Raw genomic sequence first — 13,543 nt, 5'->3', positions numbered from 1 at the left:
AATTTATTTCCCTATTTCCCTGCTATAATTACCACCACAGGGCCAGTTTCCTGTCCTGTTCTAGACTGTAAGCATTTTCTTTTCAAAGGAAATCTCCAATAAAGGTTTATTGAGGACCAGACTTCACCAATGGCCAGGAGACCAGCCCTCAGTGTTGCAACTGTGGTTTAGGAATGGAGAACAAACTGGTTCCCCTGGCAGTGTTCTGAGGCATCAATACTGTGATAAGACATCCACGCGCTGGGTGCAGTACCTGAGCATGTGCAGGAAACGAAACCATGTCTGGGCCACGCAGTCGTTGTCCATCTCGGAGGGGATGAGGTTGGCGTCCTCCTCCGGGACCTTGAACGGCGGGAACGAGGGGCCGTACGTGAACCGCAATAATCTGGACAGAAGAAAAGAAGACAACAAACACAAGAGAAAGAGAGGGGGAGAGAGAGAGTGAGAGAGAAACAGACAGACAGAGACAGAGACAGAGACAGAGAGAACAACATTGTTACCCAAAATGTCAAGCTATAGATCCATACGTCTGACTGATGTTCCCAAGAAGATTGTGAAATACTTGCTGCACATTACAAACACATCAGTGACATGCTGCAACAACCCACATCACTCACACATGCATGTATGCTTGCACACGCACAGACGCACAGACCAAACCACAACACAACACAAGCAAATGCATGCATGCACTCACACACAAACACCTGAATATGCATATACTGTATCTGCAGAATAATTTACAGTGCTTGATGATATGATAATATGAAACATATTAATATAAGTAAAAAGCCAGGGATTCTCATTGGGACTGTGTCTTGCTGACTTGCACCCTTCCTGATCTGCAGTGCCCATCACGCCCGTGCCCAGTGGCCCGCGCTGCGTACCTGGAGGTGAGGGCGGCGATGACCTTGCTCCACTGCTCCACCACGGGCGGATGGTGCCTCCAGTTGGCCAGCATCTCCCTGGCCGTCTTCCAGTAGGGCGGCGTGGGGAAGCAGCGCGTGCAGGCCAGGAACCACACCTCGAACAGCACGCTGATCAGCTTCTCCGCCAGCTTCTCTGCAATGCCACCTGCTCACAGCACACAGCAACAGGCACGCCAGTCAGGCAGGGCTCTACTACGTACTTCAGCAAGAATAAACAGCCATCCAAACAGGGGCAAATGAGGCACATCATGATTCTTTTGCTGATGTGCGCAGGTTTTGCTTCAGACTTCAGTGTGCTCTTTAGAGATGAAGTCAGCAATTAGGGTACTAGGGTCTAATGCAAAATGTTCAATAATATGTGAAAGCTCAAATGCCAATCTAATTACACCTTTCCTACTGTGCTCCTGAAGCACTGTGTTGACTGGCTGGTATTGGTTATGTCGCAGTCGAGGTATTGCTATTTACAGGTGCAGGACTGTGTGAGAAAACGTTTTGAATGGAAACACTGACTGGACATCTAGATCTATCCATTGTGAGGAGCAATTTGCTGAATTTGATAACAACAAAAAAAGTGCATGGTGTTAGAATTGCAGACTGCGCTTCTGAAGACTGTGGAAAATAATGATTTGTTAAAATGTGCCGATTTACTGCAAATGCTGATGTCACCTTGGGCATAGACTGTAATGTAGGGAAAACAATGTTCACCTGAACACTGTAAAAAGTGTGTGTGTGTGTGTGTGTGTGTGTGTGTGTGTGTGTGTGTGTGTGTGTGTGTGACATTACATTACACGTGGCTGATGCTTTTTCGCCAAGTGTAAATGCAACTTACAACATGGTAAACAGTTGAAGCTTTTTAAAGCAATTCTCACAACAATTCTAGGGAAAATTTTAAAAAGGTGGAGTGCAATAAGAACAAGTGCATCAAAGAGTGCATTAGAGACACAGTGTGCAGATCAGCAGTGTGTGTGTGTGTGTGTGTGTGTGTGTGGTCATTCCCCACCTCCTACGGTGGGCGGCGCGAGCAGGCTGTCGTTGATGCGCAGCAGGAAGAGGAGCAACACTTCCCAGGTCTCGCGCACCATGGAGGAGGAGTCGCGCGCCAGCTTCTGGACTGCACACAGCACCTGCTGGCACAAGCGGAAGTGCATCGGGCTGTAGTGCTCCGGCCTGCAGACGACAGGAGGAAACAACAGAGAGTCAATACTCAGGGCAAACTGTTGACAAACGTGAAAAAAGAGAGAGAGAGAAAGAGAGAAATTAAGCAAGAGAGAGTGAGAGAGAGAGAGAGACAGGGACAGACAGACAGACAGAGAGAGAAGTTTAGGAGTTGTATGTTTTTTTTCTTAAACAAGAGACGAAGGCAAAGAAACAGAGAATTTGATTTTAAAAAGATGAGTTACAAAAGTAAAAAATGAAAGATAACAGAGAGCCACATTCAAAGAAGTTCTATTTTTGCTTTCATTTCTGGTTCAAAGGGCCCTCAGTCAAAACAAATAAAAGGTAATCTGTGCCAGCAATAACTGCTCCTTGAACTCAACCTCTTTCCTCATCGACAAAAAATAGCCAAGAAAACAAATATCCAAAAATATCAGCATGCCAGTCACACTCAAGCCAAAATAACATCTTGAGAAAGCGTTCCAGCTGAAATGACAAGCTATAACATAACAAGCCAACCTCTATCATGGGACAAATTACAGAGGGGGGGGGGGGGGGGGTGAAGGGGTCAGACCCTGCTCCCCTCCATTTAAACTCTCTTCTCCCAAAGAAGCAAAACAACCTGCAGGGTTGAACTTTAGTAGAGGTACTTGGAAGAACCCACTCACCCACCAAATTCTACCGTTGCATAATTTCCAATTATAACAATAATAATAGGCTAATAAGGTTTAATCTGGGTTTTATCTCCTCTCCTCAAACAACCATTTACTTGGCATTTTGGAGAAATGGGCCCACATTTTGCGCAAATCATTCAACACATGATAACATGAGAAATGAGAAAACATGAGAGATGTTACAAATCCAATAGTATAAGTGGCACCTTGGCAAGAAGAGGTTGTGCAGGTGCTTGAGAATGGTCTGGACATAGAGGTTGGGCTCTTTGATGATGGGCTGAGGTATGGAGTCTCGCGGGGACACCAGGGCCATGATCCAGTCTGTGTAGACGTCCACGCAGAGCTTCACCGTGTCACCGTCCAGAGGCAGGGTCAAGCCGTAGCACAGCACCTCCATAGTCCATTTCACCTGATGTCCAGAGGGACAGAACACAGTTATTTGTTAATATTGATGTATTGGTCACATGCATAATTGGACAGGTAAAACTGCAGTGAAATTAACTCTTGAACACTTAAATGTGCAAGGAAAAGAAAAAAGACACATATATAGTACACAATTCATACTACTAGGGAAAAAGTGCAAAAATGTGTGCTGCTGTGTCCAATGTCAATTCAAAGTGTTCATGGCCAGTATGGCCTGAGGGAAGATGCCTCTGTCTTTCAGCCCCAGCCTGTGTACAAAAAGATCGTTGTTTGTGGTGAAAGGAATGGTAGACTAGACTAGGCAATCCACAAACATCCTTAACTTAAAAAAATAAATCTTATTTGGTGTTCATAATGTTGAGAGTGAATGGGACAATTCTCTTGAGCCGTAACAGACAGTGATCATGTGACACCATGGGCCACTGACACTATAAACAGACAGCTAAATTTGTCCTCCTAGCTACAGCACCACATCTTCTCTAACGCCGTTATCAACAACAACATCACTCATTAACTTCGGCATGTGGCTGTGGTTTTGCTCTGCCCAGCCGATCAACCACCCTGTCCTTAACAGGAAGAGTGCCCACAGGCGGTGCCCCCAAAGCGCTCGGCTCTCGGCTCAGCCACTTATCTCGTGAGCGAAAACATGCCAGGAAACCCAACAGACACTCGCCATGCTGAATCAAGGGCCAGAGTGCATTCCTTGGCAAGGGACTTGAATTTCTGCCTGAACCCTTGTAGCAAAACAGCCTTATCTAATGAATACTGGGCAGGCAGGCAGTCTGTGGATGGCCCAGGCACAGGCAGGGTTGGGTTGAGCAGGGAGGGGAGAGGAGAGGAGAGGAGAGCAGAGCAGTCAGTGAAAATCAGAGGCAGGGGCCTCAGGGAATACACAGGAAATCCTTGCGCTGTTATCACGCCACACAGAAGCCAGGAGGAACCTGAGGTTCCAACACAAGGGGGAGCGGAAGTTAGCAAAGGCACAGGGAACAATAGAGTTGTTCTGTTCTGGGTCCGCACAAACTCAGACACACACACACACACACACACACACACACACACACACACACACACACACACACACACACACACACACACACACACACACACAATACAAATCAGCTAACACATACAAACAAAAAGGGAACTGTCGCAGTTCATGTCCGAGGCAGAAGGCAGAAATGAGGCTCACTCACACAGATCATGATACAGGCTGGAGAGGCAGGCAGCAGAGCAACAACTACAGTAGTTGCATTTGGAGTCATACTCCAAAACTCTAAATACTGCAATAATGTGAGGCATCAACAAGCAGAGAGGCGTCGACAGAGAGAGAGAGCATCAATGTGAATGGCCACAACAGCAATCATAACATTAGGTCTCTTATTTCTTCCCTTATTTCTCATGGCACCCTTCCTCACCAGGAACATCTCATCATCATCAATCATTGGGACAGGAGGACATAACTGCCGTAGAAAACAATGGCCTGAGCTAAATATACACAGTATGACTTACAGGAGACCAATTCACCAGAACTGTTTCGCACCAACCCTCTTGCACTCTGCTGAACTCTCTCTCACTTACACTCACACACTTATCCCCGTACCTCTTTATCTGTCTTTAGAAAGCTCTCGGACGAGGAGCCCCCCAGGCTGGCTCCCAGGGGCCGGACCACGGCGTTGGCCACATCCCGTCCCACCGGCGCCGGGTAGGAGTGCAGGACACTCACGTTGCCCTGGTCGTTCTGGACCACCAGGTGCAGAGACCTCCACTCGGAGTACATGACTGTGGCTTCTACTGGATCCAAGAACAGCCTATGAAGGGAAAACATGTAGTCATTATTTCACACACTTAGATGCCATGTAAAATTAGGCCTAGGCTATTTGTAAAACCAAATGCAATGGGGCTGGTGGGTACAAATGTTTACTTGAAATATTTTCCCCATAATGCAATCATGCATCGTGTCTCACAGTCACAGTTCACTTGAAAGGAACAACAAACAAAGAAAGGGCTTCTTGTGTTTTGGCAACACTGTCTGTTCTCCAAATCGTCTGAAGCTGAATTTCATTGGGCGTACAATGAGTAGAGGCTCTTCAGAAGAACTATGAATAGCAAGGTGTCCAGCTCTTTTTAACTCTGTCTGGCTTGTGTGTATGTCTGAGCAATGACACGTCCATGTGTGTGTTTGTAGCCTACACTAATCTCAGTTTATCTGATATGCTAATATTAGTATCAAATGATAACATAGTTGGGGCGTGTGCCAAATGGGCATTCCCAATCTGTATCGTGGCATTGACTAGTTTCAAAATCGAAACTGTCTCAAACAAAAACACTATCGAGTAATCAAGGAAGCGCATTTAGTCATTTAGGCAAGTCCCAAATATCCACCAACACACGTTAATTACATGTCATGAGGGCGCGCAGACACACAGCTTTTTGGACAAGAATGCGTCAATGGTCTGGCCTCTAACGTTATCGGAATATTATGAAATTATTTGTCTCCATCAATTGCTCCTTTATAACACTGACATCCACAATCCTACTAATTCACAGGTTTGATATGACGCTACCTTGACAAGTGTGAGTAAAGTTTCCGCCCTCTTGCCTTCAAAGTCTCTGCTTTGGGCGGTTGTCATACAGCTTCCAAACTATTAGCAAGGCAGCTCCTCAATATGTGTTGAGTACAAGTTAGCATTAGCATGTTTATTAGCGGAGTTTTGAATTAAGGCATAAATCACACGTGAGAGAAACGTTCATAGATGACATTCAAACAAGCAGGTTATTTCAGTTTACTGATACATTAGCAACAAAGGAAACAAGTCGGCCACTTTGTTGCACTGCGGAGGGACCCCCGTTTAAAGTTCTGTGTGGCTAACACATCCATGCTATCATAGCTAACATTTACAGGAGATTTTTTTCAAGAAAGCAGTTTACCATCAGGGACCCCTTAATCTAGTTTCATGTCAGTTGGTGGCAAGTGAAATCCATATGTCTGGCTAGCTGTAGGCAGTTTACAGAAGTGACAATCCTACAGTTGATCAACATAACTTATAATACAAACCAACTGGGAAGTGTTAACTGCTAACGTTAGTTCGGGCTGCCAGAAACAGCTAACTATGCTAGCGTTAGCTGTCGCTAAATGCATACAATATAGCGAGCTACATTCCAAGACAACGTTGTGTAGGTTTGTGAGTAAGTAAGTTAGACAGCACAACCCTTGCACGTATGTTTATTTTGGAAATTAACTGTTCCGATGAAGTAATTTCTTCGAAACTCCAAAACTCAGCGTTATCCTAGACAGCTAACAGTGGCAAGGTGATCTGGAGCCGAAATCTCCTGCTGGAAGTGCACTGTTGTTGTAGGCCGCACTGCGGGACATTCACGACAGCAACAAACATACACAAGTTGTCTTTTAAAAGAAAAGCAACCACAGATCGCCAGCTACCTGCGTCTGAGAGAACGGTTGACATATCAGACATCGGTGTCTTCTCAGCACAAGTTCTTGGACCGACGAATGAACCTCGGAAACATCATCTTTGTCGCTGAAAATCCACTGACATGGACAAGCCTTTCCGCCCTGTCGTCATCCAGTAAGGTTGGCAGTGATGCAAATGCCCACGGATACCTACACCATGTGGATTGGTTTTAAATTAACCAAAGACAAAGGCTGGAGGTAAACAACTGCTTTCATAACATAGATCTACGAGCGTTAGTGGGTTACAGTTCACCATAGAAAGTACTCTATAGTTTTCTCTTAAAGAAAATGGGAGAATATAATACATGCCGTGCATATTTATTACAGCAAAGAAGACATGTCTCTTTAAAAGCAAGGTCCTGTTTGGATCCTGCTAGCCAATCACCTTCAGTGGCAGGGGAGGTGGAAATGTATAAGTGTGGGCGCGTTCAACACGGTTTTGTATCACACTTTTCTCCAATTTAGCGCATATTTAGCACAACATTCTTAAATTAATCAAAACAGTGCATTTTTTAATATATATATATATCTTACACACAGAACCTGGCCTTCTAGTGCCTATCCTAACAAACAAACAAACAAAAATAAAACAAGAATTTACCAAGAGAAAAACTAGGCCTACTTAACAGTAGCGAAGAACTATAGTGTAGCCTACAAGAAACAGTAGCCTAGCCTACAATCATAACGTTTTCAGAAACGATGGGGAAATGGCACATTAAGTCTTTTTGAAGTAAATAGTCATTGTGACTGACAGTCACACACATTCATTCATGATATAACAGGCTACTCAATAGATTAGATGAGCGTAAACTTTATTGTCATTGTGCAGAGTACAAGTAGCCTGGCTATCACCAGACTAAACTCAATCTTTTCAACATTGATTGAACATTTGTCTGGGCAGTCTGTGATGTATTTCTACTGCACAAGAGGCATGATCAATGAGCATAGTTGAAATTTTGGATAGTCCATCAACCAATCAGGCCAACGATCCGTGTGCGCCTGGTGGATAAGCCCGTTTGTGATTGGTTCCAGCAAGCGCGGACAGGAAGCTGGAGAGATAAATATGCAGGTTTCCAGCCTGAGATGCAGGGTGAAATCCAATCGCCAGTCCAGTCTAGTGCAAGTACTGTACAAAGACAACGAAATGCAGTTTGCATCTAACCAGAAGTGATATACAAAGTGATATACAAAGTATAGACAGGACAAGATTGTGCAAGATTGTGCAGTGTAGCCTAGTGGTTGAGAAGTGTATTATTTGCAAATTATGGTGTTGCGGTTGAACAAATAATCTAATTTTGATCTGGTGATTTTGTTATGTCAATCAGCAAATATCTCATTAATGCAATGTAGGAATTTCTTAGCAACCTGAGCTTTTGATCACGCAATTTGGTGTAGACAGGCTGTGAGGTATTTATCTTTGAAGAAAAAGAGTTGTGAGTCATAGTTATTGATGTTATTAATTTGTGATTATTCTTAACTGTCTGGCTTAGGCAAAAATGCCACCCTTCAACTTGCTACAACAAGAGCCAGAGCTGACAACTTAACAAAGGTTTTGGTATGGGTTCATTTACGGCTACCAAGTATCCTTTCATTTTTTGATGATATTAAATGAGCTAAATATTAGTGCAGGCAGGGACACTAGCCTCTGTGATAAAATTGTGAAAATATATGGCACTCCGGTGTTCTACCTAATTTTTGTCGGTCACCTTTTTGTGAGCGTGTTGAACATGCCCTTCCAGCTTTCCTGCATGGGAGAATATGAAGCAAATAGCGCCATCAGCTGGGCTTGTTCTGTCTGTGATGGTGCTCGCATGGTTTCCTTACAGTAATCTGTCTTGGAGGTATTTGAAAATTCTAAATGTTCATTTAATTACGCATAAATTACACTCAGAGCAAATGTTTGTAACTGTATTTTCCTCAAAGATTTGGTCTTACTAATGCCAGATTCAAAATAAACAAGTGGTCTGTTCTGCTTCCAATATACTTTGTACATGTACAGTATATGCCCTGGGCTAATGCATTGTGAATTGTGTTAGTGCCACTTCCACCAAACTTTACCTTTAATCAACCTTTACCCTTAATCTGAAATATTTACCATATCTCACTTCATAATGTTCATGAAATTAACTTCTCCTGACAGTTTTTTCATCTAATGGTATTTTAGGTCCATTGTGTTTTTAAACAGTTGGCTGCATCACCCCTCCCTCCCCCAAAGCTTTCTTACTGCCGGCTCTCAGTGCACCTTGTCAGAATAATTTCTGCATCGTCACAGCAAGCACTGCACAGCACTTTATGCCCTGGTCCAAGACAGGCTGCCAACATAAATAATTAAAGAGGGGACTATTTGCACATTCAGTGTAAAGTGCATGACCATTTTCATCTGCATTGTCCTATACTAATCCACAGGCACTTTGTGGCATCTGTGCCCTGTAAGCCACAACTGAAAGGCACAGTAAGTAGTTTCTGCTGTCAAAAAATATATAATAATAAAATAATATGCTTTTAGACTGACAATTGCGATGTCAGTCTTAGAACAAGATGAGAAAACCACAAGTTTGATTTCGTAAAATGTAAACACCTATAAAACCCAGATGCAAAGAATCAGTATGCATACAATGCACAACAATATATATTTTTTGTTCGTATAAATACATCTAAATACAAAGATAGGCTATCAAACATCAAAAAGTAGCTTTTCTACAAAAAAAATATGTACAGGCAATTCAGTTAATGTTTTTACATAGTGTTTTCATTAAGTAGGCAGAGGCAATAGCTATGAAGCCTTTGATGTTTTGTTTACGTGTCAAAATAATGCATTCTCAATAGGACAATAGGATAATAAGCAACACATAACGTGTCGTGGGCACTTGCATTTGAATGTCTATTTATGTGCCATTTCTAGCATCATCTCAATGTAAGTTGCAGTTTTGAAAAAAAAAAATAATTGAATCACATGAGTATGGATGCTCATCAGCTCAATGTGCACCGATCTCTGCAATAATTCCACTATCCAATAGATGGCACCTTTCCTACACGGTAGAGCAAGCCGTCAGCCATCTGGGGAGGAAGATAGTATTCACATCAGTAATCCCTCAACAGTGCAAAACCTCATGCACCGGGGATTGTCAGTGTAATGATAAATGACTGATTAGAATTTTTACATCACAATAACAGAAATGCCAAAACTCAGTGTATTAAATAAATAAATAAATAAATAAATAAAAGTAAACAAGCTCTTTTGGGGGAAAAGTGAGGCCTCATTTAGGGGTCACTGTGTAAAGTTTTCAGGGAGTCTATTAAGAATAATGGTTCTCTCAGGATGGCAAACCAGTCTTTTCAGAATCATAGTGTGCTCACTAGTTGGCATGTTGATGGGCTGCAGTTGCCTTTACACTGAAAGGCTTGGGGAACAAAACATTGTAGAGGGCAGTGCCCTTTGTTTCAATTTCAATGGGAACATTCTCTGCAGGCTATTTTGTTTAGATTATTGATCAAACTATGCACATTTTTGAGCGTCAGCAATGATTTTTTTGAAACTATGCATGTTTTTGAGTGTCAGCTATGATGAAGTACTTAGTCTCCTATAAGCCTAAAAGTCAAAAGTACTATGTTGGCATGGGGATGCATTTCATCAAGAGAACTCCTTGTATCGTTTTCATATGCAAGAGACCTATGATTGTGTTTTGGGTAAGTGCCAGTTCAGATGCAAAACCATAGTGTTTGGATTTGCTGGAGGAGGGTGGTTGGTGATGCAGGACACTACCTGAGGGAAAATCATCCTTTATGACTCCTCAAGCAGCCTTTTTTTTCCCTAAACATGTATTCCAATGTGAATCCTCTGTCTCTCCCTCCCCTGATCGCCTCCGCTGATTGTCATGATTCAGTGCTGTGCGTCACCCAGCCCTGTCCTCACACTGCCTTTGATTTGTGGGCGCTCGCTGAACACCAGCCCCTCCGTCGAAAGGATCCGTCTCTGGGTTTCATGCCCTTGGGTGTCTCCTAATGGCTGTCAGGCACGTGGAGGGCTAAAGAGCTGTCACCTAAATCAGCCCGGGATCGTCTCCGAGTCCAGAGGCACCGGCGGCGAGATCCTCCATACTGAGAGGGGAGAGCCGACAGAGAGAGGAGCCGACCGGAGGATCTGAAGCTCCGCTGTAATTATACAGAGAGACATTCCTCTTTTGCTGCTGGCTGCCGTGGCTTTTTTTTTTCTTTTCTTTTTTTAAAAAAGTGCGGCACCACTGCGCTGCTGCTGCTACTGCTTAATATTGTTCCTGTTCACGCAGAGCCTGTTGTCGAATGGTTTAGTGGCGCTAAGCAGATTGAGGAGTGTTTGGTGAGAGGGGAGAGAGAAGAGAGAGGGGCCCTAGGGAAGATTAATAATACATTGATACACTCGTCCACAACCTGAATGAAACGAAAACAAATGCATTACTGTGACTGCAAGAGCCACCCATACACCTAGCGCTCACCTTATGATCAAAGAAGAGTCAAAGAAGCAGCGTGTGCCTCAGTGAAGCACTGCTTCTCAGTGTTGCTATATTCTTTTGCATACGGAAATTCAGAGAACCGCTGCTCTATGGAAATGCATCTAGGAGGACAGCTTTTAGCATCTGCACATGAGAGATATGATAAATAAAACATGTGAATTACACAAAAATAAATAAAAAAAACAGTGGCTGGAGCATGCAGAGGCAAAGGAAGGTCTCAAGATGTATGGTTGACCTTGAGATATGCAGGGAGCCTTTATTTTCCCCCGTGCATACAATGTCAACTAGAGGTCCTCAAACAACATATTACATATACAATATTTATCATAGATGTGATTGTGCACTCAACATGTCCCACCACAGGGCCACATTTAAAGCTCCACTTTAAATATCAATGAAACTGTGCCACTGTGGCTTATTATTCTCTCGTGTAGTGTGATTTAATTCCTCAACAAAGCTTTTAAAAGCCATTTTAATCATCTATAATTTACGGACGTATTCGCATCTGCATTATTTTTCCCACTATTATCATCATTAAAAGGGTTGCTCTGTTAAGGAGACAATGGAGTCTTTGATAGCAAAAACACCTGTGGGTAAAAATATGCCCAAAATTAATCACACTGGTTGTAGTTAGGGACAAATTAAATATTCAAAAGATTGTACCATGTTAAATATCAATAATGTTTGATTGGGTTACTGTGTAAACAACTTCCCATTGTGAGCAACTCTGACCGGTAACTGATGTGCTTTAAATTAGTAATATGCTCTTAACCGCTTCTTTGGCAAACGTTAAGCTTTCATCATCCAGTTTCATTATTCAAAAGTAGTGGAAGGTGCCATAAATTTTAATGCTAAAATGATTTCTTAATACAACATGTGGTGTTTCTGGAGGACTCTCGATAATTGATTCCGTTAAGATGAGTCACGTGTGGCAAACACCTTTGATTGAGCTGTATGTGCTGCGTCTGCACTTTGTCCAAACAATAGCTTTCCTAGTCATACACGTGAGAGCTATGGGTGCTCAGAACTGAAACATTATGAAACAGCTTCTCTCTCCCACACTTTCCACCATTCTCTGTTTCTTTCTCTCTCTTGCTCTCTCTCTTTCTTTCTTTCTTTCTTTCTCTCTCTCACACTCTCTCTCTCTATCTATCTCTATCTCTCTCCATCTCTCTCTGTATGACTTTCTATAACCTGACTCTTAAAGGGGAAATCCCACCCATCTCATTTCTCACCAAACACCTACTTTTTCATAATATATCTTCTCTCTTTTTTTGCTGTCATGCGGTCTGTCTCGCCCTCTATCTCTTTCTTATTTAGAAGGGAGCATTTGTGGTGACCAGATGGTGGTTTTAATAAATCCCACTGAGACGGTGTTGATTCACTGAGAGTGGACAGTTACATTTAAGTTTCCTTTTCCCTCGAAATGGAACTCATTTTGAGTGTGGTTCCATCGATTAGTTTACCTCAGAAATTCCTGGAAATGCTGACATTGGAACCTGATGGTTTTACTGAATACCTATAGGGACCAAAAACTATTTTAATGAGGCCTGTTTTTATATAATGAAATAAAGCAGTACATATGATTGTACTCACACACAGCACGGACCATAGCATAATCATATCATAACATGCCGTAACATTTGCCCGAGGTGCCATTTTGAGGAGAATGAATCCCAACCAATATCATCACCACTGCCTCCCCTGACACACTGTCAAATCAGATGCCCCTTTTGTGAATCTCAGAGGAGTGCCACTGGTATCCTGATTCTTCAGAGCACCCCAAAAAGAACAGTAGGAACAGGTCCCTGAGAAAATATGTACCTGAGGACGGATACAGGGAGACGGAGAGATGCACAGAGAGGAAGAGCGAGAGAGAGAGAGATGGCGGGAACACGTTGCACTCGGCCCTCCTCTCCCCCCTGAACCACCTTCTTCATTTTATCCTCCACGAATCAACAGCAGACAGAAATGAGAGTGGAAAGGATGAATAATGCATAGGGAGGCTCCAACGCACCTTCATGCTGGAAGTCGGGCCTCCTCTTCTCTGTGCAGCCCCAGCAACACAGGTTTTCATTTTCAGTGACAATACAACTCTGCAGTGCACAGACAGATGAAACACAAGATTATTTCTGATATCTGCTAGGCCACGGAAGGAATGGGTGTAGTATCTCAGGAAAAGGGAGGGGAAAAAAAAACGTGTGCATGTTAAACAGGTGCTCCATCCCGTAGCACAGAGTTGACTGCACTAAAATGAAAAAGGCCTTTTGTTTCTATGCAGCATATATGATAGAGGAGGCATAAGATCAGGCTTGAGCATGATGTCTTTAATAGGAACATCTATCATTTGTCTGGGTAAAATAACCTTTCTAGCGTTTGTCTGCGTATATGCCTACCATG

General features: G+C 43.1%; 1 protein-coding gene and 1 long non-coding RNA gene across 13 annotated transcripts in view; both read right to left on the bottom strand.

Annotated features, from left to right (window-relative positions):
* ralgapb (Ral GTPase activating protein non-catalytic subunit beta) overlaps positions 1–6,763 on the bottom strand; it is a 34,792-nt gene extending 28,029 nt beyond the window's left edge. For all 12 annotated transcript variants that reach the window (XM_062545621.1, XM_062545627.1, XM_062545623.1 and 9 more), the window contains exons 1-6: positions 6,624–6,763; positions 4,785–4,992; positions 2,965–3,167; positions 1,930–2,096; positions 888–1,074; positions 254–385 (exon numbers count right to left, since the gene is read on the bottom strand). In XM_062545621.1, the coding sequence (XP_062401605.1) occupies positions 254–385; positions 888–1,074; positions 1,930–2,096; positions 2,965–3,167; positions 4,785–4,961 (866 nt within the window). In that variant the 5' untranslated portion in view covers positions 4,962–4,992; positions 6,624–6,763. The remainder of the gene's footprint in view (positions 1–253; positions 386–887; positions 1,075–1,929; positions 2,097–2,964; positions 3,168–4,784; positions 4,993–6,623) is intronic.
* A 965-nt stretch (positions 6,764–7,728) lies between these two features.
* LOC134092229 (uncharacterized) lies at positions 7,729–13,240 on the bottom strand. Its single transcript, XR_009940181.1, has 3 exons — positions 13,161–13,240; positions 11,126–11,266; positions 7,729–7,767 (listed from the first exon to the last, which is right to left on the bottom strand). It is a non-coding gene; the product is annotated as an uncharacterized LOC134092229 (long non-coding RNA).
* Positions 13,241–13,543: the final 303 nt, after the last annotated feature.

Source organism: Sardina pilchardus, chromosome 9, assembly GCF_963854185.1.
Source record: "Sardina pilchardus chromosome 9, fSarPil1.1, whole genome shotgun sequence".
NCBI classification, from domain to species: Eukaryota; Metazoa; Chordata; class Actinopteri; order Clupeiformes; family Clupeidae; genus Sardina; species Sardina pilchardus.
Note: the sequence above shows the minus strand (reverse complement) of the source record. Positions and strands in the feature narration are given on the sequence as shown.